Source organism: Phoca vitulina, unplaced genomic scaffold (assembly GCF_004348235.1).
Source record: "Phoca vitulina isolate PV1807 unplaced genomic scaffold, GSC_HSeal_1.0 scaffold4, whole genome shotgun sequence".
Taxonomy (NCBI): Eukaryota; Metazoa; Chordata; class Mammalia; order Carnivora; family Phocidae; genus Phoca; species Phoca vitulina.
In genome coordinates this window covers 44805611-44833563 of record NW_022589707.1, presented here as the reverse complement: position 1 = coordinate 44833563, position 27953 = coordinate 44805611, and the positions used below count along the sequence as shown (strand labels likewise).

Sequence of the window (27953 nt, the reverse complement as noted above, 5' to 3'; positions counted from 1 at the left end):
CAACATCGGATCTGGACTGAGAAGTGGATGTAGGATCGTGTTTCCTCGGAAACTACAAAATTAAGAAAAATACGGAATGTTTTTTTCAGGAACGCCTTATCGAAAGCTCTGTACCTGGGAAGAAATCGAAACTGCTTCTCTGTGTCAAAGTGTCTTAGTTCCTCCAGGCAAGAGTGGTATGTTTCATTCTTATTGATACAATTTCAAACAGCGGCGTGTACGTGGACTTCAAAGAACTAGCTTTCTCACAGTGTAAGAATGTAGTGTTTATCCAAGATGGGGTTATGATACTTTTCAGTTGCAGGATGTCCTTGAAAGAAACACTGTTTCCTGTTTACCTTATAACTGGCTTTATCTGTTATCCACCTGATGAATGGCTGCGCGGATTTTTACTTTCTCAACAGTACAAATGAAAAATACAACTCGGTCTCTCAAACCACAACTATTCCTCCCCTCCAGGGCCTTGCTGAAAATATAAATTTCCTTAACCTGCTCTCCTCTGATTCCGGACCCTCAAGCTTTCCTTGAAGCCCGAGGCCCTGCCCCACGCGAAAACGTTAACCATTCAAGGACTCCGCTTTCCCAAGCCCAACTCAGTGAGTGCGGGGGGCCGCCCCGCTCTTCTCAAATCCTATTGGGTAAAACCTATGCCTCTCATCCCAGGGCAGGACAAGAGGGGGGGGCGCGAGGAGATGACGTCACGGTAGCAGGGAGGGACCTTCGGTTGCTTTGGGCTCTCCGTCCGCTGAGGGTGCTGACTGAAGACCGTTCCGTGGGCGACGCCGTCGCAATGACCATTTGTCAGTTCTTCCTTCAAGGCCGGTGCCGCTTTGGAGACCGGTGCTGGAACGAACATCCCGGCGCCGGGGGTGCGGGCGGAGGACGGCAGCAACAGCCCCCAGGTGACGTTCTCCTCCATCCTCCGCCGCTGGTGGAGCAGGGGAAGGCCTGGCGCCAGGGCCGTCGGGCTGAGAACTGGCGTCCGGCGTGGGGCCCGCCGCTCGGCGCAGCGCGGCGGCGCATCAGTCAGGTGACGCTGACGTGGTCTCGTTGTTCTCTTTTCGGCCCCGCCCACCGGGCCCGGCACAGGTTTTCTACAATGCTCCTATGCGCTGTGTAGGCATTTGGCTGTTTATGGTTGAGGGCATGAAGACAGGGACTTGGCCTTTGGTACTAATGCGAAACAATGAGTTTTTAGGTCGGAAGTACGTGTCAAAACTACCTTGTCTGTGGGTGGTAATGGTGCGGAGAATTGGTGTAGCTCGACCCAGACGCCTCCTTGCTTTACTACCCTTCAGCGTACTGGTTTTTTTCCCTTAATACCCTAAATATAATTGTTACTAAACTTTTTTCGAGAGAAGGGCTAGCAGCTGGGATCAAAGCCTGGATGCTTAACGTTGGGGAAGTAGCAGACGCCTTTGGAAAATCTAATAGAGCTGCAAAGCTCTACCTTAGGCGAATGTACATGCTCATAACAATGGAGGTAAAACTGGAAGGGTGGGTTGCCCAGTTAAGAACTGTGAGTTGTGGGGCGCCTGGGTGGCTCAGTCGTTAAGCGGCTGCCTTCGGCTCAGGTCGTGATCCCAGGGTCCTGGGATCGAGCCCCACATCGGGCTCCCTGCTCGGCGGGAAGCCTGCTTCTCCCTCTCCCACTCCCCCTGCTTGTGTTCCTTCTCTCGCTGTGTCTGTCAAATAAATAAATAAAATCTTTTAAAAATAAATAAACCTATTTAAAAAAAAAAAACAACTCTGAGCTGTGAGGGAAGGGGGTGTGGAGGACCGCGTTGACCTACTTCCTGGGTCTAAGTCATTGTCAAAGTTTTTGGAATACTTAAGCCAATTGTAGATGATGTGAAAGGACTGTGTTCAAGGAGAGGAGGGATCAGAAATGAAACCCAACACAAGGTTTTAAAGGTCAGATGAATAGTTAGGTCTTTATTAGGATTGAAACTTAGTCCTTAAAAGTATCTTAAGATGCTGACCCCCTCCCTTTCCTTTCCTTCCCTCTTTTAGGACTGTTCATCTGACCCTTAATCTGTGTTGCATAGTGGTTTCACGTCTGATCCCTCTTCTTGAAGACAGTCCGTTTGCATCACCCGCAATTAGTCCTGTGAAGTATTCCAAACCAAAAATTAGGACTCGGGGTCTGATATTTGTGAGTGTATTTCCTGGAAAAACGTTACTTAATATTTGACATTCTGTGGAGACTCACTATAGACGTAGTAATTAGAAAATAAATATTGAATGGGTTGATGGATGAAGAAAGCATAAATAAAACTCATCAAGTAAACAGTATTTATCTCCCAGAAACGAATGCTTCTATAATTAATAAGTGAAGGCCAAAAGCTATATAGAAAAGAAAGAATGAACTTCTTCAGTTGTGTCATCCCCCAAAGGATTTGGAACTTCAGAAAAATAAAATACCACTAACCCTTAAATAAGGGATCTGGCCCAGCAATCTGTTCCCTTTTCTCTTTGGTTTTATTAAGTAGTTTTAAAGTTGTGAGATGAATTTTCATGAAGGAATATATCTCCCATCATTCCAGTTTTTAATATATTTCATGGCATATCTCTTAATTCAGTCAGAAACAAGGCAAATTATCTTGGCCCCAACTAGGAAGTGGTGAGTAAATGAGGTAGTTTAAGTGATAAAATTTTTTATTTATTTTTTTACTTTATTTAAGATTTTATTTATTTATTTATTTATTTATTTGACAGCACAAGCAGGGGGAGCAGCAGGCAGAGGAAGAGGGAGAAGCAGGCTCCCTGCTTAGCAGGGAACCTGATGCGGGCTTGATACGGGGCTCAATCCCAGGACCCTGGGATCATGATCTGAGCCAAAGGCAGACGCTTAACCGACTGAGCCACCCAGGCACCCCAAGATTTTTTAAAATACAGATACAGGGGAAGAGAGTCCTGTTGGCTTGTTGTGATAATTATGAAATATTAGAATCTGCTGATAATAGAACTGAATGCATTTTATTCACATGTAAATTATAACCTCCCTGTGAAAGATAGGTGGGTAGATCTTGTTTTCCCAGAGGTAAGACTGAGTCAAATAGATTTAGGCATCTATTCAAGGACAGAGGGTAGAATCTAATTTTTTATATTCAACAAACTTTTTAGTACATTGTCCATTTTTCAGACATTACTGTTATATAGGGCCCAGTAGGAGAGCAAAGAATGATAAAGACAGCTTTTTATCCTGAAGGAGCTTATGATTTAGGATACATCCTAAATCTACTATCAAGGGATTGTTTACTTAATAAGGTTATATCAGCTGAACTTACTAATATATCATTATTTTTCTGTGGATTTGCAGTCCTCTCAATCTTGTTAAACAAAAAATGCCATTAGACCATTACATGATTTGTTGGTTACAAGTAACTAAAAATAAGTAAAAAATGAAGAGTTTTGTGATTTAAAATGAGTGGAAATGTGGTGCTTGTTGAATCTTTACATAATGTCTGCACATAGTAAGATAATATAATGAAATTTTTAGAGATTTAAAAGAGGAATTGCCAATAAAATTGTTTTATTGTTTATTTTCAGGTAATAACAGACGTGGATGGAATACCACCAGCCAAAGATATTCCAGCGTTATCCAGCCATCCAGCTTCTCCAAATCAACACCATGGGGGGGCAGCAGAGATCAAGAAAAGTCATCTTTCAGTTCCTTCGATTCTGGAGCTTCAACTAGCAGGAACAGAGGGTTTGGATTGTCCCAGAATCCATTTGCTTCACCCAGCTCTGATGGGCAGAAAGATGATAAGAAACTTCTGTAAGTGGAAGCCTTCAGAGAAATTACTACCCATTTGCTTATTTTTTTCAAAAGTACCTACAATATTTTCTTTAAAAAAGAAGTGATACATTATTAAAAAATCAGAATAAGCAAAAAGAAGAAAATGCACCCATGATCCTATCACTCAGAGATAACCACTATTTTGCATATGTCCGAGTATACTTTATTTCAATTAAAAATATGTCACCTTTCCATACCAGCACAGTGACTTCTCAGGGCTAATTATGCTTTTTCCATTTTTCTATTGATAACACTATATTGTGAATATCTTCCTAAGGTAGTTCTGCTTAAGTTTGTTGTATAATATTAGTTCTTTACAAAGTATGAGGTAATTTAAAGCAGTTTGTACTTTTGGTGGTCACTTACAGCAGCTGGTATATTTCTTCCTAAAACTTTTAGTTCAGCTACTCCATTGAAACTGGTTTCATTTGATTTCCTTCACTACTGTGAAGATTCCCTATTATTTCCTGATCATGGTAGAATGTGTGACTGGTGCCAAAATAGTCCCTGGCTTTCTGTAACTATTGCCTCAGGTCCCAGGACAGAACTTAAAAGTCATTAGTCTTTTATTTCCCATAATAAATTAGAATGAGTGGAAAAGATTTTGAGCCATGTATCATATACAATTGATTTTTTTTTAAAAGGTAAAAGAGAAAATAAAGCCCTCATTCCTATATTTGATGTTGTAAAAATCGTGAATTTAATACAGTATCTCTGTGGTAGCTATCATTTTATTAATTGTAGCATTCTGGATGGGGGAGGGAAACATTGAATTTAAGAATCTATCCACCGCTTTGCAATAAATTAACTATATGGGCATGGGTCTGTTGTCCCCTTTTGCAAACATGAGAATTAGACAAAATGATCTCTAAAGTCCTACCCAGTTTAAAAATTTTATGGTTCTATATTACGTGGTGCTTTCTGTCTTTTTCCAGTTAAATGATCATTGATGTTTATGATAATGAACAAAGAAAGATTAAAGTTAGTATTGTACATTTTATTTTAGTTCTTTAAAATATGTATAGTTTAATAGTTTCACTTAACCAAATCTATTGACTAATGGTTTAGTTTACTGGAAAACCAAAACTGTGAACTTCTTTGATACTGTAATAGTTAAAATCATGAAATATAGTTCTTAGTTCATAAATTCTGCTTTAAAGAATAGTCTTCAGGGGCGCCTGGGTGGCTCAGTTGGTTAAGTGGCTGCCTTCGGCTCAGATCATGTTCCCGGGATCCTGGGGTCAAGCCCCGCATCGGGCTCCCTGCTTCTCCCTCTCCCTCTGCTTGCCTCTCTGCCTACTTGTGCTCTCTATCTCTCTGTCAAATAAAGTCTTAAAAAAAAAAAATAGTCTTCAGAAAATACAATGGAAAAAATCTAGGGGCGCCTGTGGCTCAGTGCGTTAAGCATCCAACTCTTGATTTCAGCTCAGGTCGTGATCTCAGGGTCCTAAGATTGAGCTCCGTGTCGGGCTCCACCCTCAGCGAGGAGTCTGCTTCTCCCTCTCCCTCTCCGTCTGCATCCCCCTTTGCACGTGTACTCTCTCTCTAAACTAAATAAAATCTTTTTTTTTAAAAAAGAAAAAAATCTAAAATTATATATTTACTACAATTTAAAATTTCAGTCATTGAAAATTATAAACAATAAATTTTAATAAGCAAATGAAAAAGATCCTTTGCTCTTTTTTTTCCCCCAGGGAAGGAATTATAAAAGATATGGAAATTTGGGAATCATCAGGGCAGTGGATGTTTTCTGTTTATTCGCCAATGAAAAAGAAACCTAATATTTCAGGTAATTGAGAAATTGTATGTTTTTAAAATATGTTTTATAACTCTTATTTTCTAAAACCAAGACCATGCCAAGTAAACTAACCACACACTTAGCTACAGCTAGGAAAGTTTGGACATTATTTGAAGTATCCTCGTATTCTGGCAGAACTTCATAATTCAGAATAAAGATTAGAAGATACAGTTCTTTTTTTTTTTTTTTAGAAGATACAGTTCTTTTAAGATACATAGTTCTCATGAGAAAATACTGAAATCAGCACCCACCACAATTCCAATTCTGTAAGCCCTCGAAGAGTCTCTGCTTTCTTGGTTGCCTATAGGTACAACTTCAGAACCTCTTAGCTGCCTGCAGTGAATAGAAGATGCACATATTCCACTTGCCATTAAGGCCTTGGCTGCCTGATTCTGTTCTCCCTTTCTTCCCTGTATTTTCTTCTAAAGATAGTTATTTTTCATAAGGCATGTTGAGATCTATCCTGGAGATAATGTGTGAAGGTAAAGAGCTTTAGCTGGGCTACAGGGATAGCATTTTTTTAGAATGCCCTTTTCCCTTCTGTTTTCTTTGGTCCATAGTTTCCAAGCCCTTTCTGAGCTGAAACCTAGAGCACCACATTTTCTAATCCCACTTTGGATGGTCCTGGGCCTCTGCCCTATTGAGTAAACAGCAAGTACCTAGCAGATGAGAACCCTTGCAATCCCTCAGAACTCTGGGATCCCTGCTCTGTCTCAGCTCTACCTGCTCATTCCCTGTGAGCATTGCTGTCACACCAGTCCTAAGTTATTTATTCACTCAATCATTCAAGAAAATACTTACAGAATTTCTTTTGTGCCAGGCCCTATTCTAAGCTCTAAGGATATAGTGATGAGCAAGACAGACAAGGTCCCTCCCTTAACAGAGCTTATGTTCTTGAGGGAGACAGTAAGTAATACAAATAAATAAGATAATTTCACTAGTGGGGTTTGTTTTTTTTAAGATTTATTTATTTATTCCAGAGGGTGAGAGAGACAGAGTGCACAAGCCACGGGAGGGGCAGAGGGAGAGAAAGAGGGGGGAGCAGACTCCCTGCTGAGCGGGGAGCCCAACACAGGGCTCTATCCCACAACCCATGAGATCAAGACCTGAGCTGAAACCAAGAGTCAGACGCTTAGCCAACTGAACCACTCAGGCTCCCCTAAGAAATAATATTTTTAGTATCTGAATATTCCATGTAATATTTCGGACATACTTATACTAAAGTATACTAAAATATTTCAGACATACTTATACTAAACCTCCTGAGCTGCCCAGGTACCTTATACTTATGCTTATAACAAAGTATTTGTTATATATCTGAAATTCAAATTTAACTGGGCATCCTGTATTATTATTTGCTATATCTGGCAGTCCTATTCCTGAGACCCTTTTAAAGGCTCAAAATTCAATTTTCATAATAGTACTAAGACATTAATTGCCATTTTCACTCTGTTGACATTTGCAATGTTGTTGCAAAAACATTGATGAGTAAAACTCCTTGTATCTTAGCATGAGTCAAGGCAGAGGCAACCTACTGTACTAGCAGACTATAGTAGTCAATACAAAAAAAAATTTTTTTAAGTTTTATTTATTTAAGTAATCTCTATAACCAGTGTGGGGCTCAAATTCACAAGCCCAAATCAAGAGTCACATGCTCTTCTGACCGAGCCAACCAGGCACCCCAATAAAAAAAAATTTTTTAATGCCATTTTTCACTTAAAATTTTTGATAAAGAGGTAAAAATACTGATTTTATTAATCTTGACCCTTGAGGGCACACGTTTTTGATCTGTGTGACAAAATGGGAAGCGCACAGAAAGTGCTTCTGCCACATACTCACATCTGATGGTTATCTGGAGGGAAGGCACTGAAGTTATCATTTGAGTTGTGAACTGAACTAGGCACTTTTCTCACAGACAATTTTTACTTCAAAGAATGACTGATCACTGTGGTTATCTAGACTTAGGTATTTGGCAACATTTCCTAAAAAAACTAATGAAGTGAGCCTGTCACTTAAAAGAAAACAACTGACTGTTTATTGCCAGTGACAAAATTCAAGCTTTCAAGTGAAAATTATGCATGGCTGAAAAATCCATCCTAAGTGCAAGATAAACCACTGGATTTAATATAATAGTACAAAAGGTTAATTAATATGGTTTGAGTTTGCATTATAGCTAACCTTTAAGAAACTACAACCTATCAAATTTTGATGTAGTGTCAAAGAAAAATATCCACAATTACGTGAAAAAGCTATTTAAGTCCTCCATTTCCAAATACTATCTGTGTTAGAACAGACTTTCTTCATATACTTCAGGCAATATATTGCAACAGATTGAATGTAGAAGCAGATATAATAATCCAGCAGCCTTCTATTAAAGTCAAACATTGAAAAAACTTACAAACAGACCCTCCGTCAGCAAAAAGCTGATGACTCACTGAAAGTTCAGAAGAGGGTTAACATTTTTTAGCAATAAAATATTTTTAAATTAAGGTATATAAAAAAAAATTTACAAACATAAGACAATGCTGCTCATCTCACTAAATTTTTACTTTTTGCTTTGAAAAATAGTCTTTTCATTTATGTTGATATGTAATTGGTTCCTTTTTTTTTAAGATTTATTTATTTATTTGAGAGAGAGAGAGAGTACATGCAGGGGGAGGGGCAGAGGAAGAGGGAGAGAGAGAGAATCTCAAGTAGACTCCAAGCCCAGCGTGGAGCCCAACACAGGGCTCTATCCCATGACCCAGAGATCACAACCTGAGCCGAAATGAAGAGTTGGACGCTCAAAACCAACTGTACCACCAAGGCACCCCTGGTTTCTTATTTTTATGTGAATTAACAAATAATGTTCTATATTTCTTATTTTTCATTTTAAATATGGTAAATATTGATATATATAACCCATGTAAGCAGAAGCTTTTTGGGATTGTTTAATGATTTTTAAGAACATATTTGGGTCTTGAGACTAAAAAGTTGGAGAACTGCTGTCCTTATTTTTTTTTTTAAGATTTTATTTATTTATTTGAGAGTGTGAGAGAGAGAGAGAGACAGATCAAGAGCAGGGGGGAGAGGTAGAGGGAGAAGCAGGTTCCCTGCTGAACAGGGAGCCCAATGTGGGGCTCGATCCCAGGAGCCTGGGATCATGACCTGAGCCGAAGGCAGACACTTAACCTCCTGAGCTGCCCAGGTACCCAACTGCTGTCCTTAGACATCAATTATAATGAATTAACTTTTCCTATGCATCTAAAATGATACTACTTTTGTACCACCCTTGAGAGAATTGAGAAAATAATCACTCACATAATTTTCCGTGTCCTGTGGTTCAGAGGAGGAACAGCTGGAAGGAGGAGAAAGTAACTAGAGGGACAGTTTCCTTTAGCTAGAGTGGTTATCCATTCTTAGGAGACAGTATTGAAGCTGAGTCCTAAGTGAAAAGAAGGTGTCACTTACAGGAATATTTGGGGAAAACATTCCTGACAATAGGAGTAACTAGTGCATAGGCCCTTATAGGAACAAGGTTGGCAAGTTTGAGGACTAGTGAGGCCTGAACCACTGGAGGAGAGTGAACGAGGGAAAGCGTCATAGGACGTAAGGTCATGGAGTCAGCCAGGAGCCAGGTCATGTTGGGCCTAATTGTACTAGGTAGCCATGTGGAGCTTTAAGCAGGAGAAGGACATGATCTGATTAGAAAAAACTCACTTGGACTGTTGTATGAAAAGAAATGGTGTGTAGGGAGTGGTAGGGGGTGGGAAGCAAACTAGAGGCAAGGAGATGAGTTAGGGGACAAATGCTCGTGACTGACTGGGTTATAGTTACTAGTAGTGGAGAGAGAATTGATTAAATCCGTTTGGAGTTAGAACTGGCAGGATGCTGATTAATTAGATGTGAGGAAAGAGAAAGGCAAGGGGATTCCTAGGTTTTTTGGCCTGAACAGTTAATAAAGATGGCATAAAGATAAGTTGTTAGAAGAATCCAAGGTTCTAATTTGAACATTTAGTCTTATACTTATTCTGGGGTGTAGGGGTCCATGGAGTTAATGATATCTGGGTTACAAGTAATTCTCTGTAGAAAATATCCTGAACAGTCTGAACTTTCTTAAAAAGTTTTCCTAATTATAAATTTATGGCTGTTGCCATAGAAAACTTGAAAAACACGGAAATATGTAAATAAAATAAAGATCACCTGATCTCATAGAGATAACAACTATAACATTTTAGAGTCTTTCAGAATACACACACACAACCATATTTCCTGTATACATATAAATATATGAAATTAGAATCGTAATCTAGTTTTGTATTCTACTTTGTTTTCAGTTTGTCTCTACTAAAAATACTAGAATGATCATCTTCATACATTAAACTCTTTGTTTATATGTCTAATTAATGCCTGAGGTTAAATCCTAGAAATTCTATTAAGGACAGAAGGTGTGAACATATTTAAGGCATTTAACACTTATTGACAGTTTTCCTCCCAGAAAAATACATTTTTAATTCCCTTAAAGGCAATTTAGGAGAATATCCATTTTACCACACCCTTAATAACAATAAATACCATCCATTTTTAATTTTTGCCATTAAGTAAAGCATTGGGTGTTTATTATCTTTGCCCATATTAACTTATTTTTCTTAATGATTTGTAAGTACTATTTATACATTGACATTAGCTCTTCTCCTGTCATATATGTTGCAGTCATGGTTTTCTCAGTTTACCATTTGCCTTTTAATTTTGCCTATTATAGTTTCTGGCATACTGAATATTTTTTAGACCAGTTTGAATGTATATGTGGTCAGCCCTTTCTTTTCTTTGTTATCCCTTCCATTCCATTTATCTTTAGAAAATTTCCCCCTTTGAAAATCACATATCCAATTATATTTTATTCTAATTTTATACTTTGTTCAACATTAGAGTATAGGCTTTGAAATTTTTCCTTATGATTATGAAAATTTTCTTATCAACATTGGCATATTTTCTTGTCTAGCACTTCTAGCTTTACTAAACTATTAAAAGTATTGGTATTTATTTTAAAGATTCCAATTGATTCCTCACTTCAGGTTTTACAGACATTTCACCAGAGGAGTTGAGGCTTGAATACCATAACTTCTTAACCAGCAATAACTTACAGAGTTATGTAAGTTTGTTTCCTATTCATCTACCTTGATACCAGATTAGCTGTTAATTACTGTCTTCTCTGTTTGTAGTGGCTTGCTTGTATGTTGGCAAAGTGGATGAGGTCTATGATTTTTCTCAAGACAAGGCTATTGTTATTTTTATTTCTAAATTACTTTCTTTGAAATTGGTTGGTTATCTAAAATGGTAATAATACATTTTGACTATATAACTAGGAATGTCACTATTTTTATTACAAATTATCCAGCGATCAGTCCAAAAAATTCAGACCCTTTCATCATTTGACATTTATGGAACGTCTCTTAGGTGCAAACACCATGATGAATGCTAGAAAAACAAAGTGAAAAAAAAGACACAGTCTGTTTATACATATTAACATTCTCACGTATCAGACGTCAAAAAATAAAAAAGCTGGGCTTGAATAAGTTTGGTGCCTAAAGGAAATGACATAAACTGTATTTTTGTGTTGTCTACAGTCATGATCAAACATTTCAACTAGTACACATGTTTGCCTCCCATCCCGATATAACCCTCTCTCTGCTGCCACATACTTGAGATTCTGAACCAGGTGACACCAGGAGTTGGAGAACAGGGAGGGAGCTACAGCTGGAACATCTTGGGCAAATTGTACAAGTTATGGGCCATAAAAATGTTTTATCAACTTTTTGTGATTTTGACAAACCACATGAAGTTGTTGGAGAAACAAACTTAAACACTCAAAATTGACTCATTTTTTTCTGTCTTCTTTCTTCAGCTAAATTCCCTCCAACAGTTAATAAATCAATGGAGAAACAGAATAAATGAACTGAAGAGTCTAAATACATCAACTAACATAGCCTTGGTGAGTATTGGAGAGTTTTCTATGGAAGTATCTTATCTGTTGCTTTTTTGCAGAGAATTTCACTTTGGATTTGGAAAGCAAAACTAAAATCCTCTGTCAGGAATTATGATACACACATTCTCAATACTGTATCTTTTAAAGTCCTGGAATTGCTTTCTCTCTGATCCTTAGTCAGAAAAGCACAGATAACTTTGCTTTCCTAAAACTATTTTTAGGGTAAAGTTTTTTACTTCAGTGGTCTAGTTTTGAAAATATTACATAAATTCAAGTATATAAGGTTATCAGCACTTACAAAGAAATTGCTCTGAAAAATGATCTGAATATACATTTAGACTAATGTATACTTTTGTGACTGAAAAACACTCACCATATGTTCCCTGACTTATATAGAAATGCCTTTAGTAGATATATACCCATTTGTCTCCACAGATACATGGTCCTGACTGTAGCATATTCATTATCTCTGTCAATAAGGATACAATGTTTTATTCCCATAAAAACTTAAGAACCTTATTTTGGAATAAGATATTTCCAGTTTCTCAGGTGATGTTTCTACTTTCTAAAAAGGATATAAGAGTTGTGGTTGCCTAACTTAGTAAATGACTATGTGACCATTCCAGCACCCCACCCCTTTCTTAAATATGTACTTCTTAAACAGTTAGACTCTTGGGTAAGCTCATTTCTTCACTGTTTAGTTGTTATGATGCCATTAATTTTAGTAGGACTTCTTGGAAGTATTCTTCCTGTGTGAGAGGTGGCCCACCATCACCACTGCTAATGCAGAAGGGATAACTGAGTCCAAAGAACTGCAGAACTTCCCTTGGGGTTAGAACTTCCTTGCTCTTTGCCAGCTGCCTAGGGGCCCCTCCACAGGTGAGGGTCTTGGACAGTCCACCCACAAGGGGCTTAGCATGTATCAGTAGTTCATTCTTTATGCCAAGTAGTTCATTCTTTGTTCTTTTAATCCAGTGTATGTATATGTTTATCTATTTACCCATTAATGAATATTACACTAAGGGAGAGAAGCTAGAAAAACATCAAAAAAAAAACTACATACTATGTGATTTCATTTATATGAAAAACTAAAGAAAACAAACTTCATCAGGGCGCCTGGGTGGCTCAGTCAGTTAAGCGTCTGACTCTTGATTTCAGCTCAGGTCATGATCTCAGGGTGGAGATTGAGCCCTGCATTGTCTCTGTGCTCAGTGCAGAGTCTGCTTCATATTCTCTCTCCCTCTCCCTCCTGCTCACTCTCTCTCTCAAATAAATAAATTTTTAAAAATCTTTGGGGGCGCCTGGGTGGCTCAGTCGTTGGGGTCTGCCTTTGGCTCGAGTCATGATCCCAAGGTCCTGGGATCGAGCCCCACATCGGGCTCCCTGCTCGGCGGGAAGCCTGCTTCTCCCTCTCCCACTCCCCCTGCTTGTGTTCCCTCTCTCACTGTCTCTCTCTCTCTGTCAAATAAATAAATAAATAATCTTCAAAAAAAATAAATAAAAATCTTTGGAAAAAAGAAAATAAACCTCATCTATAGTGATAGGAAGGAGATGAGTGGCTCACTGTACCTAGGGTTTGGGAGAGGCTTGACTGAGAAGGAACACAAAGGATATTTTAGGGGTAATGGAAATGTTTTAAATCTTGATTGTGGTGGTGGCTATTAAGTTTGTCAAAGCTCATTGAAATCCATATATATGTATGACAGATGCATTCTATTGCATACAAACTATACCTCAATGAAATTGATTTTTGAAAAATGCTATTGAGGCTTCCAAATGAGAGAAATTGTATCTGTTTGAGTTGATTAGGAAAAGGTTCTTGGAGGTAAGGAGTAAGGGAAAGTTCCTCAAAAGGGAGATTAAAGGGGCACTTCGGTGGCTCAGTCAGTTGGGCGTCTGCCTTTGGCTCAGGTCATGATCTCAGGATCCTGGAATTGAGCCCCACATCGGGCTCCCTGCTCAGCGGGGAGTCTGCATCTTCCTCTGCCCCTTACCCCCCACTTGTGCTTTTTCTCTCAAATAAATAAATAAAATCTTAAAAAAAAAAAAAGAAAGGGAGATTAAGATTTCACTATGCAGAGATGAAAGACATTTCTAGAGTAGAACATAGCAAGAACAAAGTATTCTCAGGGAATAAGAAATGTTTACTAGATTTTAATAGTAAGCTTTTAATGTAATTGTGAATCAACTTCAGTTCAAGTATTAGAGTAAGCAGATTGGGTAGCCTCTAAAGGCCTTTTACGTGAAATCTAGGGGTTTTTTTAAGATTTTTTTTTTTTTTGACAAAGAGAGAGCAAGAGCAGGAACACGAGCAGGGGGAGTGGGAGAAGGAGAAGCAGGCTTCCCACAGAGCAGGGAGCCCGATGCGGGGCTCGATCCCAGGACCCTGGGATCATGACCTGAGCTAAAGGCAGATGCTTAACTACTGAGCCACCCAGGCGCCCCGAAATCTAGGTTTCTTGATAATGAACCTATAGACACTGAAATGTATTATTAAAATTTTTTTTCATTTTAATACATATTCATTGAAGAAATTTAGAAAATATTTTAGAAGCATAAATAAAATTAAAATCACCCATAATTCATCAGCCAGTTGCTCTTACCTCATTGAGATTGGTCCATCTTTTTCTGTGCATATTCATATTATGGGCATTTTTCTATGTTAAACATATTTTTAAGTGTACGGGGTTTTTTTTGTTTTTTCTGTTTTTAAGATTTTATTTATTTGTCAGAGAGAGAGACAGAGAGCACAACTAGGAGAGCAGCAGAGGGAGAGGCAGGCTCCCCACTGAGCAGGGAGCCTGATGTGGGGCTCGATCAGGACTCTGGGATCATGACCTGAGCCGAAGGCAGCCGCTTAACTGACTGAGCCATCCAGGCGCCCCTAAGTATACGTTTTTAAAATTGAATTTAGCTGTAAAGTGTATAGAAAAGGTAATTGAGAATTATTCATCAATTACTTTATTATTTGCCTACTTTTTTTTTTTTTTAAAGCTCTCAGATGTAAAGGATGGAGTAAATCAAGCAGCACCTGCATTTGGATTTGGCAGTACACAAGCAGTAACATTTGGATCACCAGGTAAATGATAAAGTAATGCAAGACTTCGTCAATTTTAGAAACATAGGATTTTAGAGGTTTTATTTTATTTTATTTTTTTTTAAAGATTTTATTCATTTATTTGACAGAGAGAGAGAGAGAACAAGTAGGCAGAGAGGCAGGCAGAGGGAGAGGGAGAAGCAGACTTCCCGCTGAGCAGGGAGCCCGATGCGGGGCTCGATCCCAGGACCCTGGGATCATGACCTGAGCCGAAGGCAGCGGCTTAACCGACTGAGCCACCCAGGCACTCCAGGATTTTAGAGGTTTTAGATCATAAAGTCTGAAGGTGTGTTAAGTGGCATTTTATTTTTTTTAATATTTTTATTTTTTTAAATTTAGATTCATTTAGTTAACATACAGTGTATTATTAGTTTCAGAGGTAGAGTTCAGTGATTCATCAGTTGCATACAACACCCAGTGCTCATTACATCACATGCCCTCCTTAATGCCCATCACCCAGTTACCCCATCCCCCCGACCCCCTCCCCTCCAGCAACCCTCAGTTTGTTTCCTATGATTAAGATTCTCTTATGGTTTGTCTCCCTCTGATTTCATTGTTTTATTTTTCCCTCCCTTCCACTATGCTCCTCTGTTTTGTTTCTTAAATTCCACATATGAGTGAAATCATATGATAATTGTCTTTCTCTGATTGACTTTTTTTTTTGATTGACTTATTTCACTTAGCATAATACCCTCTAGTTCCATCCATGTCATTGCAAATGGCAAGATTTCTTTTTTTTTTTTTTTTTTGATGGCTGAGTAATAGTCCATCTTCTTTATCCATTCATCTGTCAATGGACATCTGGGCTCTTTCATAGTTTGGCTATTGTGGACATTGCTGCTATAAACATTGGAGTGCATGTGCCCCTTCGAATCCCTGTGTTTGTATCCTTTGGATAAACACCTAGTTGTGCAGTTGCTGGGTCATAGGATAGCTCTGTTTTTAACTTTTGAGGAACCTCCGTATTGTTGTCCAGAGTAGCTGCACCAGTTTGCATTCCCACCAACAGTGTAAGAGGGTTCCCCTTTCTCCACATCCTTGCCAACATTTGTCATTTCCTGTCTTGTTAATTTTAGCCATTCTAACTGGTGTAAGGTGGTATCTCAATGTGGTTTTGATCTGTATTTCCCTGATGGCAAGTGATGTGGAGCATTTATTCATATGTCTGTTAGCCATTTGTATGTCCTCTTTGCAGAAATGTCTGTTCATGTCTTCTGCCCATTTCTTGATTGGATTATTTGTTCTTTGGGTGTTGAGTTTGATAAGTTCTTTATAGATTTTAACTACTAGCCTTTTTTCTGATAAGACATTTGCAAGTATCTTCTCCCATTCTGTCAGTTGTCTTTTGGTTTTGTTGACTGTTTCCTTTGCTGTGCAAATCTTTTTATCTTGATGGGGTCCCAATAGTTCGTTTTTGCCTTTGATTCCCTTGCCTTTGGAGACTTGTCTAGCAAGAAGTTTCTGTGGCCAAGGTTACAGAGGTTGCTGCCTCTGTTTTCCTCTAGGATTTTGATGGATTCCTGTGTCACATTTAGGTCTTTCATCCATTTTCAGTCTATTTTTGTGTATGGTGTAAGGAAATGGTCCAGTTTCATTCTTCTGCATGTGGCTGTCCAATTTTCCAAGACCATCTGTTGAAGAGACTGTCTTTTTTCCATTGGATATTCTTTCCTACTTTGTCAAAGATTAGTTGACCATAGATTTGAGGGCCCATTTCTGGGTTTTCTGTTCTGTTCCATTGATCTGTGTGTCTGTTTTTTCCTTTGGCTATTCAGGGTCTTTTCTGGTTCCATACAATTTTTAGAGTTATTTGTTCCAATTCTGTGAAAAAAGTTGATGGTCTTTTGATAAGGATTGCGTTAAATATATAGATTACTCTAGGTAGCATAGACATTTTAACAATATTTGTTCTTCCAATCCATGCTCATGGAACGTTTTTCCATTTCTTTGTGTCTTCCTCAATTTCTTTCATGAGTATTCTAATAGTTTTTTGAGTACAGATCCTTTGCCTCTTTGGTTAGGTTTACTCCTAGGTATCTCATGGCTTTTGGTGCAATTGTAAGTGGGATTGACTCCTTAATTTCTCTTTCTTGTGTCTCATTGTTAGTGTATAGAAATACAACTGATTTCTGTGCATTGATTTTATATCCTGCCACTTTGCTGAATTCCTATATGAGTTCTAGAAGTTTTGGGGTGGAGTCCTCTGGGTTTGCCACATAGAGTATCATGTCATCTGCAAAGAGTGAGAGTTTAACTTCTTTTTTGCTGATTCAGATGCCTTTTATTTCTTTTTGTTATCTTATTGCTGGAGCTAGGACTTCTATGTTGAATAATAGTGGTGATAGCGGACAGCCCTGTCATGTTCCTGACCTTAGGGGAAAAGCTCTCAGTTTTTCCCCATTGAGAATGATATTCACTGTGGGTTTTTCATAGATGGCTTTTATGATATTGAGGTATGTTCCATCTATCCCTACACTGTGAAGAGTTTTAATCAAGAGAGGATGCTGTACTTTGTTAGATGCTTTTTCTGCATCTATTGAGAGGATCATATGGTTCTTGTCCTTTATTTTATTAATGTACTGTATCACATTGATTGATTTGTGGATGTTGAACCACCCTGGCCGCCCAGGAAAAAATCCCACTCAGTCATGGTGAATAATCCTTTTAATGTACTGTTGGATCCTATTGGCTAGTATCTTGGTGAGAATTTTTACATCCATGTTAATTGGGAATATTGATCTGTAATTCTCCTTTTTGGTGGGGTCAGGGTATTGCTGGCCTCACAGAAAGCATTTGGAAGTTTTCCTTCCATTTCTATTTTTTGAAACAGCTTTAGAAAATAGGCATTCTTCTTTAAATGTTTGGTAGAAAAAAAATAATAATAAAAAATAAAAAATAAATGTTTGCTAGAATTCCCCTGGGAAGCCATCCGGCCCTGGACTCTTGTTTGTTGGGAGATTTTTGGTGACTGTTTCAATTTCCTTGCTGGTTATGGGTCTGTTTAGGTTTTTATTTTTCCTGTTTCAGTTTTGGTAGTTTATGTGTCTCTAGGAATGCATCCATTTCTTCCAGATTGCCTAATTTGTTGGCATATAGTTGCTCATAATATGTTCTTATAATTGTTTGTATTTCTTTGGTGTTGGTTGTGATCTGCCCTCTTTCGTTCATGATTTTATTTATTTGGGTCCTTTCTCTTTTCTTTTTGGTAAGTCTGGCCAGGAGTTTATCGATCTTATTAATTCTTTCAAAGAACCAGCTCATAGTTTCATTGATCTGTTCTGTTCTTTTGGTTTCTATTTCATTGATTTCCGCTCTAATCTTTATTAATTTTCTTCTTCTGCTGGGTTTAGGCTTTATTTGCTGTTTTTTCTCCAGCTCCTTTAGATGTAAGGTTAAGTTCTCTATTTGGGACCTTTCTTGTTTCTTGAGAAAGGCCTGTATTGCTATATACTTTCATGTTAGGACTGCCTTTGCTGCATCCCAAAGGTTTTGAACAGTTGTGTTTTCCTTTTCATTTATTTCTGTGAGTTTTTTTAAATTCTTCTTTGGTGTCCTAGTTGACCCATTCATTCTTTAGTAGGATGCTCTTTAGCCTCCATGTATTTGAGTTCTTTCCGACTTTCCTCTTGTGGTTGAGTTCTGAAAGTTTCAAAGCACTGTGGTCCGAAAATATGCAGGGAATGATCCCAATCTTTTGGTACCAGTTAAGACCTGATTTGTGACCCAGGATGTGATCTATTCTGGAGAATGTTCCATGTGCACTAGAGAAGAATGTGTATTCTGTTGCTTTGGGATGGAATGTTCTGACTATATCTGTGAAGTCCATCTGGTCCAGTGTGTCACTTAAAGCACTTATTTCCTTGTTGATATTCTGCTCAGATGATCTGTCCATTACAGTGAGTGGGGTGTTAAAGTCCCCTACTCTTATTGTATTATTGTTGATATGTTTCTTTAATTTTGTTATTAATTGGTTTATGTATAAATGGCTGCTCCCATGTTAGGGGCATAAATAGTTACAATTGTTAGGTCTTCTTGTTGGATGGACCCTTTAATTATGATATAGTGTCCTTCCTTATCTCTTATTTCAATCTTTGGTTTAAAATCTAATTTGTCTGATATAAGGATTGACACCCCAGCTTTCTTTTGATGTCCATTAGCATGATAAATGGTTTTCCACCCTCTCACTTTCAATCAGGAGGTGTCTTTGGGTCTAAAATGAATCTCTTGCAGACAGCATATGGATGGGTCTTGCTTTTTTAACAATCTGATACCCTGTGTCCTTTGATTGAGGCATTTAGTCCATTTACATTCAGAGTAACTATTGAAAAATATGAATTTAGTGCTGTTTTATTACCTATAAAGTCACTGTTTCTATATATTGTCTCTGTTCCTTTCTGGTCTTTGCTACTTTTGGGCTCTCAATTTGCCTAAAGGATCCCCTTCCATATTTCTTGCAGGGCTGGTTTAGTGATCACAGATTCTTTTAGTTTCTGTTTGTCCTGGAAGCTCTTTATCTCTCCTTCTATTCTGAATGACAGCCTTATCGGATAAAGTATTCTTGGCTGCATATTTTTCTCATTTAGCACCCTGAATATATCATGCCAGTCCTTTCTGGCCTGCCAGGTCTCTGTGGCTAGGTCTGCTGCCACTCAAATGTTTCTACCCTCTTAGGTTAAGGACCTCTTGTCCTGAGTTGCTTTCAGGATTTTCTCTTTGTCTCTGAAGTTTGCAAGCTTCACTACTATATGTCGAAGTGTTGACCTATTTTTATTGATATTGAGGGGGCTTCTCTGTGCCTCCTGGACTTGAATGCCTGTTTCCTTCCCCAGATTAGGGAAGTTCTCCGCTATAATTTGCTCCAGTATACCTTCTGCCCCCCTCTCTCTCTTTCCTCTTCTGGGATCCCAATTATTCTAATATTGTTTCACTTTATGGTATCACTTATCTCTCGACTTCTCCTCTCGTGATCCAGTAGTTGTTTATCTCTCTTTTTCTCAGCTTCTTTAGTCTCCGTCATTTTCTTCTATATCACTAATTATCTCTTCTGACTCGTTTATCCTAATAGAGCCTCCATTTTTTATTGCATCTCTTTGATAGCCTTTTTGATTTCGACTTGATTGCATTTTAGTTCTTTTATTTCTCCAGAAAGGGACTCCCTAGTGTCGTCTATGCTTTTTTTCAAGCCCAACTAGTATCTCTGTAATCGTTATTCTGAACTCTAGTTCCGACATTTTACTTATATCCATACTAATTAGGTCCCTGGCAGTCAGTACTGCCTCTTGTTCTCTTTTTTGAGGTGAGTTTTTCTGTCTTGTCATTCTGTCCATAGAGGAATAGATGAATGAGAGAACAAAATACTAAAATAACAACAACAACCCCAGAGAAATATACAGTGAACAAATCGGAAGAGGCCAGAAACTGAAAAGAAAATTAAAAAGAGAGAGAGAGAATATAATTAGACAAATGAACAGAACAGAGCAATACAAGAGATCCTGGGTGTATTTTGGTCTGTTTGTTAGAAAACTAGATCCTAAAGTTGTAAAGAACGAAAAACTTATGTATGTACAAAAATAAAATTAAATACAGTGAAAGGATAGAATGTAACTGTAAAAATGAAAATTAAAAAGGACTTAAAAGAATTGATCAAATAAGAAATTGGTTGAAAAGGAAAAGGGAAAAAAAGTTAAATTGAAAGACTATAGGGCGCCTGGGTGGCTCAGTTAAGTGTCTGCCTTTGGCTCAGGTCATGACCCCAGCGTCCTGGGCTCGAGCCTCACATCAGGCTCCCTACTCTGCAGGAAGCCTGCTTCTCCCTCTGCCTGCCCCTCCCCATGCTTGTGCACTCTCTCTCTCTCTGTCAAATAAATAAATAAAGTATTTTTTTTTAAAAATTGAAAGACTGAAGAATCATGATAAAATACCACCAATACTATATACTATTTTCTCCTAGCGCTGAAGTTTTGCAGTTCTCTGTGATCAGTAAACTTGGTCGTAGCCGGATGTTCTTGGTGATCTTCTGGGGGAAGGGCCTATTGCACTGATTCTCATGTGTCTTTGTCCTGGGTGGAATTGCACTGCCCTTGCCAGGGGGCTGTGCTAAATGTAAGCACTCCAGATTGCTCTATGTGGCTTTTGTTCCCTGACGGCTTTCCATGCTGCGTTAGAGGATGAGAATCAAAATGGCGGTCTCCCAGTCTCTAACCCTGGAGCTGAAGGTTCACACCCTGCCTGCCCCGCCCCCCCCCCAGCTCCTTAGTGCACCCTCAGGGAAAAGCTGTCTCCCTGGTCTCTGTCAGCACTCTGTGCTCACCCAGCCTGTGACCAAGTGTTTGTATCTCAGGCATGCAACTCTGTTTCAAGTCTCCAAACCCTGCAGACTCCTGCAGCTCACACCTGCACCCCTCCTCCCTGGGGGAAAAAGGAGGGTCTCGCAACAGTTCTCCCACTTGCTGGGCCCCTGCCCAGAGAATGGTTGCCCGACCACGCCACGGTTCGCATTTTATGGGAACACTAAGCAGAAAGCCCACTCCTGAACTCGCTGTTTGCAGCCAGCTTCCTGGCTCTGATGCTTGGGAACTCTGCCACACACAGGCCCCCCTGGTCTTCCTTTGCCCTCTGGGATCCTGAGATCACACTGTCCCACCTAGGATTCCGCCCTGCTTCACCACCTGAGCGCCTTTCAGGCAGGGATGTCCGTCACCTGAGCAGACTTCTACAAGTTCCCACTTTGCGCTCCGCTGCTGTATTACTTTCTGGTAGCTGGCTTGCGGAGGCTCCCTCCGCGCCCCCCCCCCCCCCCCCCCCCCCCGCGGTTTATCTTTGGATACATCACCTCGGATTCACCTCTCTGCATCTCCTACCTTGCAGAAAGTGGTCACTTTTCTATTTGTAGAATTGCAGCAATTTTTTTCTTAGATCTCCAGTTGAGTTCACAGGTGTTCAAAATGATTTTATAGCTATCTAGCTGAATTCCAGGGACCAGAGAAAACTAAAGTCTCCTACTCCTCCACCATCTTCCTCCCTCTCTTTAAGTGATTTTTAAATCATCCTTGCAGATTCTCCTACCTTCTATAACGGAGCTTCAAAGAATTTGGCTCATCAGTCATTTGTAAAATAGGGGTCAGACTGGGCACATTTTTTTGAAAGACCCTATGGCTCAGGCTTTCAAAGTATATTTTAGGAATGGGTTTTCAAAAGTTTTATAGGAATACATAATAGCTGTGGTAGCAGCACCTTGAGGACCTTATTCTGACTGTGTATAACAGTATAGTATTCTCAAGTGACAATATTGCATCACTTTGTTGTTGTTTTTTTTTTTTAGTTTAAAAGAAAAATTGTTTTAAGTTAGGATACGAGGTAACCCAGTGGTTCTCAGAGACAAAAAGGCAAATTAGGACTGAGGAGTTTGAACGGTCATAAAAAGTATAAAAGTAAAAATGGCAACTCAGGAAAAATTTTAGCCAAAAACTAGAGATGTCAATTATTAGAGTAGGATTTCATCAGATTCATCTTAGTTGAGAGCTGGAAGGGGCTTGAGAATCACTCCATTTATACAGGAGGAAACTGAGATGAAGTGACCACTCTACATTTGCTTAAACGAATATAGCTAAGGAAAGAGTTACTTCTTTGATAATGGATGTAGCTGATTTATTTGGAGTTGAGGCAGAAAGTGAAAGTCCACCCCCTAATCCCAGAGGTTTCTCAAAGCTGTCTCCATGAGTGAGGATGATAAATGAGATCAGTACAGCAGAAAGATAGGACAACAGGGTTTAGTGGGTTTGTTCTAGCTTCTTATTTTCACTTTTCCTTCCATCCAATAAGCTTCTCAACATTCAAATGTGGCAGAAATAAGAAAAAAAAGGAGGGGTGGTTAATATGGCTACATTTTCTGACTGTAATAGGTTATTTTTTCCTTTTTCTGGTTTTTGTAGGTTTTCCAGTGAATAACAGCAGCAGTGCTAATGCTCAGAATTTTAGTTTTAAACCAAGCTCTGGATTTGCCTCTGCCCCTTCTGGAAGTCCTCCTGTGTTCGGGAATACTCCAGCATTTGGAGCTGCATCCTCTGCCAGTTCTGCCATCACTACTTCTGTTCCAACATTTGGGTTTGGGAAACCTGCTGTCACATCTGCTGCTTCATTTTCTTTTAAAAGTCCTGCAGCTTCTGGTTTTGGATCACCTGGATTTTCAGGATTTCCAGCTTCCATGGCAGCAGGCTCTTTTGGAGCTCCAGGGGCCCCAGCCTTTGGAAGTGGCACTTCTGTGGCTGGTTTTGGTAGTCTAGGCTCACATTCTCACACTGCTTTTTCCAAGTCATCTAGTGACATCTTTGGAAATAGTAGCATATCCACCTCTCTCCCAGTCTCAAATGGCAGCACCACAACAGATAATGAGTTATTCACACCCAGGGATCAATTAACAGCAGAAGAACTAGAACAATTTCAGTCCAAGAAATTTACTCTGGGAAAAATTCCTTTAAAGCCACCACCTGCAGAACTTCTAAATATTTGAAAGGACAATTTTAAATACAGAAAAGAACAGCTCTTAAAATTGTTTTGAGTGGTTTGTATAAAATTGCTTTGAGTAGTTCAAATGTATACGTATGTATGTATATATGTACATATATACTTATAAGGAATATAAGCTTTCATTAATAACTTTAGGGGTCTTGAAATTCAATATTTTTTTCTAAGTAAAGCATAAAAAATACTCTGCAAGAGGTTTTTTTTTTTTACTTTAATTATGAATGGAAGTGAAAAAAACTGTCAGTGTGCACTGAATAAAGTGCTTTTCTCATCTATATAACTTTACTCTCTTACCCTTTAAAGGTTTACCTTTAAACATTTTTTTTTTTTTTAGGAAGGAGATCATTTCTAAAGCCATTAGGGGAAAAAATGCTTAAGTATTTAGCTTACTTACCAAATAAACATCAGTAGCATGACTATCCTTCATGTTAAAGAAAATTCTGTTAGAGATAACAGTTTTTAAACTTCTTTTTATTTTTCAGACCTACAAAAGGCATTTTCCCCTCATAATTTTGTTACCCTCCAATTTTGACTCTCTCATGGACCACCATTTGAGTTTTCTTCAACAATTTTAGACTGATTTTTATCAGGGCCTAACTTTTGTATAATTCTATTTATTCCTCATATTATCCCATTAAGTTGGCAGATTTTAAGAGGAATGGAAATTGTGGTCTCATGTGAATAAATAGTATATGTGGTGGGGCCAGGATTCACCAGCTCTGGTGAGCTTCTATTAGAATTCTCAGACGTGTTTCGATCTCCCTGGGCCCTCAGATAGAAAGAGTAATATCTTGTATATCTTATATATAGTTGATCCAAGAAGCCAAACACTTGTCATGAGTTGAGGCTTATGTGTCAGAGTTCTGTTCTCCCCTCTCAAGCCTCTATAATGACATAGCTCACACTATAGAACAGTTATCTGACATAGATCTGGGATTGAGCTGACTTTTTAATGTGAAAATAGAATCTTACCTAATAAAAGATATGCACCCCAAATGATTTTAGTGTTTATGCAAAGAATTCAGTCCTCAGAAGATCCAGATTCTGTTACTTCTTTCAAAGAACTGTATGACTCCCAGCTAACACTTATGGAAACCCCAAATTTGGGATGGAATCTGTAGCCCAGGGGTGTATGTTTGAAACTATCCTTGGTGTAGAAAGAGTAAAAAGATCCTAAGTTCCTGCTTTAGTCTCAAGCTCTAAGGACTTTCCAATGTTTATTCCAACTTATAGTTCACTCCTAGGATTTTCCTACGTGATGGAATAAATCCTATGCTACCAGGCTTACCAGTCTCCTGTGGGTCCCAGTTGAACTTCCCAGTGTCCCGGAGGCTCTGAGGATGCAAATTAAGGATGTAGGGTTTCTAAATTTGCCTGATTATGAGCATTTCATGGGGTATTTGTTAAATTACATATCCAGAATAATATATCCACTAGGCTAGGCCTGGGGATGTGTTTTTTACCAAGTGTTTCATGAGATTCTATAAGCAAGTTTGGGAAACAGGAGCCTATCTAGCTGCATTTAGGCTACTTAGTAATATGCGATTTGGGAGTTTTGTTGTAATTGTTGAAGCCTGTTTTATGTGCTTGTGTGTGTGTGTGTGTGTGTGTGCACGCACACACACACACACACACACACACAATGTGGTGAACTTAGATCCAAGGTGGTCAAATAGTGCTGTTGTCAAAAAGCACAAGTAAGTGCTATGGGTTACCTTAAAGTGTGAGAAACTAAGGCAAAGGAGTTCACAAAGTAGAAACCAGCAGTATGCATGCATACCGGTATCAGGAGTCCAAGAAGGCCTGAACTCCTAGACCTAGCTAAGGGGCAGCAGGGCTTCAGAAAATCAGAAACAGGTACCAGTGAGGTGGTGGCCAGGTAGACTGAGTGGAAGGGGGAAAAAGCAACCACAAGAGTGTGTGCCACCATCTGGATTTATTCAGTGAGGCAAGAACCAATTCCGGGAGAGCGGGTCTAACTGGAAAGTCTACCCCCAAATAAGCAAAAACCGCTTCCCTTAGCATCTGCTGCAACAGCTGTTTACCTAGAATGGGAGCAAATGACAGAACTGCAAACAAGGTTTTATTACAAGTAAACTGATTTAGCTAGCTTGGTTATCTCGTCAGAGATTAGAAGGGAAGGAGTGTAATAGCTGAGAGCTGACTAGAAGAGGAGAGAGAAAACAGCTGGTATTAACACTATTTAAAAGGCATAGCATGAGTTAGCTACACAATATTATTCATAGGGATAAAATAATTCAATCTAGTGTCCGGCAACAGGAAATACTTTAATTGTAGTAGATTCATATATTGGAATACTAGACCACCTTTCTAAATGACCGAAAAGAATAGGGAATAACTTGGAAAGGCTTTTATTCTGTAGTCATAAAGTGTGTTATAAAATTGTACGTACGATGTGGTCCAATTTGGGGGGAAAGTGTATATTCATAGGGAAAGGAAAGCCTAAAAGGTAATAATAGCTCAAATTTTTTTACTGTAAAAAATACCCCACATAACATTAAATTTACCATCTTAATTATTTTTAAGTGTATAGTTTAGTAGTGTTAAGTAGTGTGTACATTCACATTGTTGTGTTACAGATCTCTAGAACTACTTCATCTTGCTACACTGAAACTAGTCCATTGTCTGGATGAACCACATTTTCTTTATCCATTCATCTGTCAGTGGAATTTGGGTTGTTTGCACCTCTCAGCTACTGTAAATAATGCTGCAGTGAACATGGTGTGCAAATATCTCATTGATATCCTGCTTTGAATTCTTTTGGATATATGCCTAGAAGTGGGATTGTTGAGTCAGTGGCAACTCTTATGTTTAGTGTGTTGAACCTATATGCCACTTTTCATAGCAGCTGCACCATTTTACATTGCTATCAACATGGTTCCAATTTCTCCGGGTCCTCCCCAGCACTCATTTCCTTGTTTTGATAGTAGCCATCCTAGTGGGTGTGAGGTGATATCTCGTTGATTTGATTTGCATTTCTCTTACAATCAGTGATGTTAAGCATCTTTTCAATTGCTTGTTGGCCATTTGTATATTTTCCTTGGAGAACAGTCTATTAAAGTTCTTTGCCTATTTTTAATTTTTTTTAAAGATTTATTTAGGGGCACTTGGTGGCTCAGTCAGTCAAGCATCTGCCTTTGGCTCAGGTCATGATCCCAGGCCCTGGGATCGAGCCCCACATCAGGCTCCCTGCTCAGCGGGGGCTCTGCTTGTCCCTGTCCCTCTGCCTCTCCCCTGGCTTGTGTTCTCTCTCACTCAGTCTCTCTCAAATAAATAAATCTTTTACTTATTTATTTATTTTAAAGATTTTATTTATTTATTTGACAGAGAGAGACACAGTGAGAGAGGGAACACAAGCAGGGGGAGTGGGAGAGGGAGAAGCAGGCTTCCCGCTGAGCAGGGAGCCCGATGCGGGGCTCGATCCCAGGACTCTGGGATCATGACCTGAGCCGAAGGCAGATGTTTAATGACTGAGCCACCCAGGCGCCCCTTTTATGTATTTTTTTAAAAAGATTTTTATTTATTTTTATTTGAGAGGGAGAGCATGAGCCAGGGGAGAGCCAAAGGGAGAGAGAGAATCCACAAGCAGACTCCCCACTGAGCATGGAGCCTGACGCACTCTATCAGAACAGGGCTCTATCCCAGGACCCTGAGATCATGACCTGAGCCAAAACCAAGTGTTGACTACTTAACCGACTGAGACACCCAGGCGCCCCCTTTGCCTATTTTTTAATCCAGTTATTTGTTTTCTTGTTGAGTTGTAGAAATTCTCTGTATAGTCAGGTTATTAATCCTTTATCAGATATATGATTTACAAATATTTTCTCTTATTTCATAGACTGCCTCTTCACTCTGATTGTTTCCTTTGACATATAGACGTTTTTAGGTTTGATGTAGGTTATTTTTGTTTCTGTTGATTGTAATTTTGGTATCATATTCAAGAAATCATTGCCAACTCCAATGTCTTGCTTTTTTCCTGTTTTCTTCTAGGAAGTGTATAGCTTTAGGTCTTACATTTAGGTCTTTAATCCATTTTAATTTATGTATATGGTGTAAGGTAAGAGTCCAACTCCTTTTTTTTTGCATGTGGGTATCCAGGTATCCCAATACTATTTGTTGAAGAGACTGTCCTTTCCCCATTTTCTAGTCTTGGCAACTTGGTCAAAAATTACTAGGGTATATATGCACGGGTTTGTTTCTGGGCTCTCTTCTGTTTTGTTGGTCTATACATCTGCCTTTATACCAGTACCACACTGTCTTAATTAGTGTTTCATTGTATTATGTTTTGAAATCAGGAATTGTGAGGCTGCCAATTTTGTTCTTTTTCAAGATTGTTTTGGATACTTGGGATATTTTAAGATTCCATATAAATTTTGGACTTTTTTCCTACTTCTGTAGAAAAAAAAATACCACTGGGATTTAATATGGATTGCACTGAATCTTTACATCGTTTTGAATAGTGTACATATTTAACAATATTAAGTCTCCCAATCCATAAGCAGAGGATATCTCCATTCATTTGTATCCTCTTTCTTTTCTTTTAGCAATGCTTTATAGTTTTCAGTGTACAAGTCTTTCACCTCCTTGGTTATGTTTATTCCTAAATATTTTACCCATTTTGATGCTATAGTAAATGGGATTATTTTCTTAATTTCCTTTTTGGATTAATTATTGGTAGTGTATATAAGTGTAACTGATTTTTGTGTGTTGACTTTGTATCCTGCTACTTTGCTAAAATTATTAATTG

At 38.8% G+C, this 27953-nt stretch overlaps 1 protein-coding gene across 3 annotated transcripts; it reads left to right on the top strand.

Annotated features, from left to right (window-relative positions):
* On the top strand, positions 1-26325 carry NUP42 (nucleoporin 42). 3 transcript variants are annotated; one of them, XM_032401943.1, is made up of 7 exons: positions 1-902; positions 3553-3781; positions 5497-5591; positions 10655-10731; positions 11485-11571; positions 14560-14644; positions 22594-23210. In XM_032401943.1, the coding sequence occupies exons 1-7, from the start codon at positions 791-793 to the stop codon at positions 23169-23171; spliced, it is 1263 nt and encodes a 420-aa protein (XP_032257834.1). In that variant the 5' UTR covers positions 1-790; the 3' UTR covers positions 23172-23210. The 3 variants fall into 3 exon arrangements, with proteins under 3 accessions (XP_032257834.1, XP_032257835.1, XP_032257836.1); XM_032401944.1 differs by lacking the exon at positions 5497-5591 and adding an exon at positions 2014-2155 and having other exon boundaries at positions 820-902; positions 22594-26325; XM_032401945.1 differs by lacking the exons at positions 1-902; positions 5497-5591 and adding an exon at positions 910-1030 and having other exon boundaries at positions 22594-26325.
* The last annotated feature ends 1628 nt before the right edge of the window (positions 26326-27953 follow it).

Bases quoted from the DNA above. Each gene is read 5' to 3' on its own strand.
- NUP42 (XM_032401943.1), top strand. From the start codon at position 791: ATGACCATTTGTCAGTTCTTCCTTCAAGGCCGGTGCCGCTTTGGAGAC. The intron at 3,782-5,496 runs GTAAGTGGAAGC...TTTTTCCCCCAG, and splicing joins AAAGATGATAAGAAACTTCT to GGAAGGAATTATAAAAGATA. The intron at 14,645-22,593 runs GTAAATGATAAA...TGGTTTTTGTAG, and splicing joins AGTAACATTTGGATCACCAG to GTTTTCCAGTGAATAACAGC.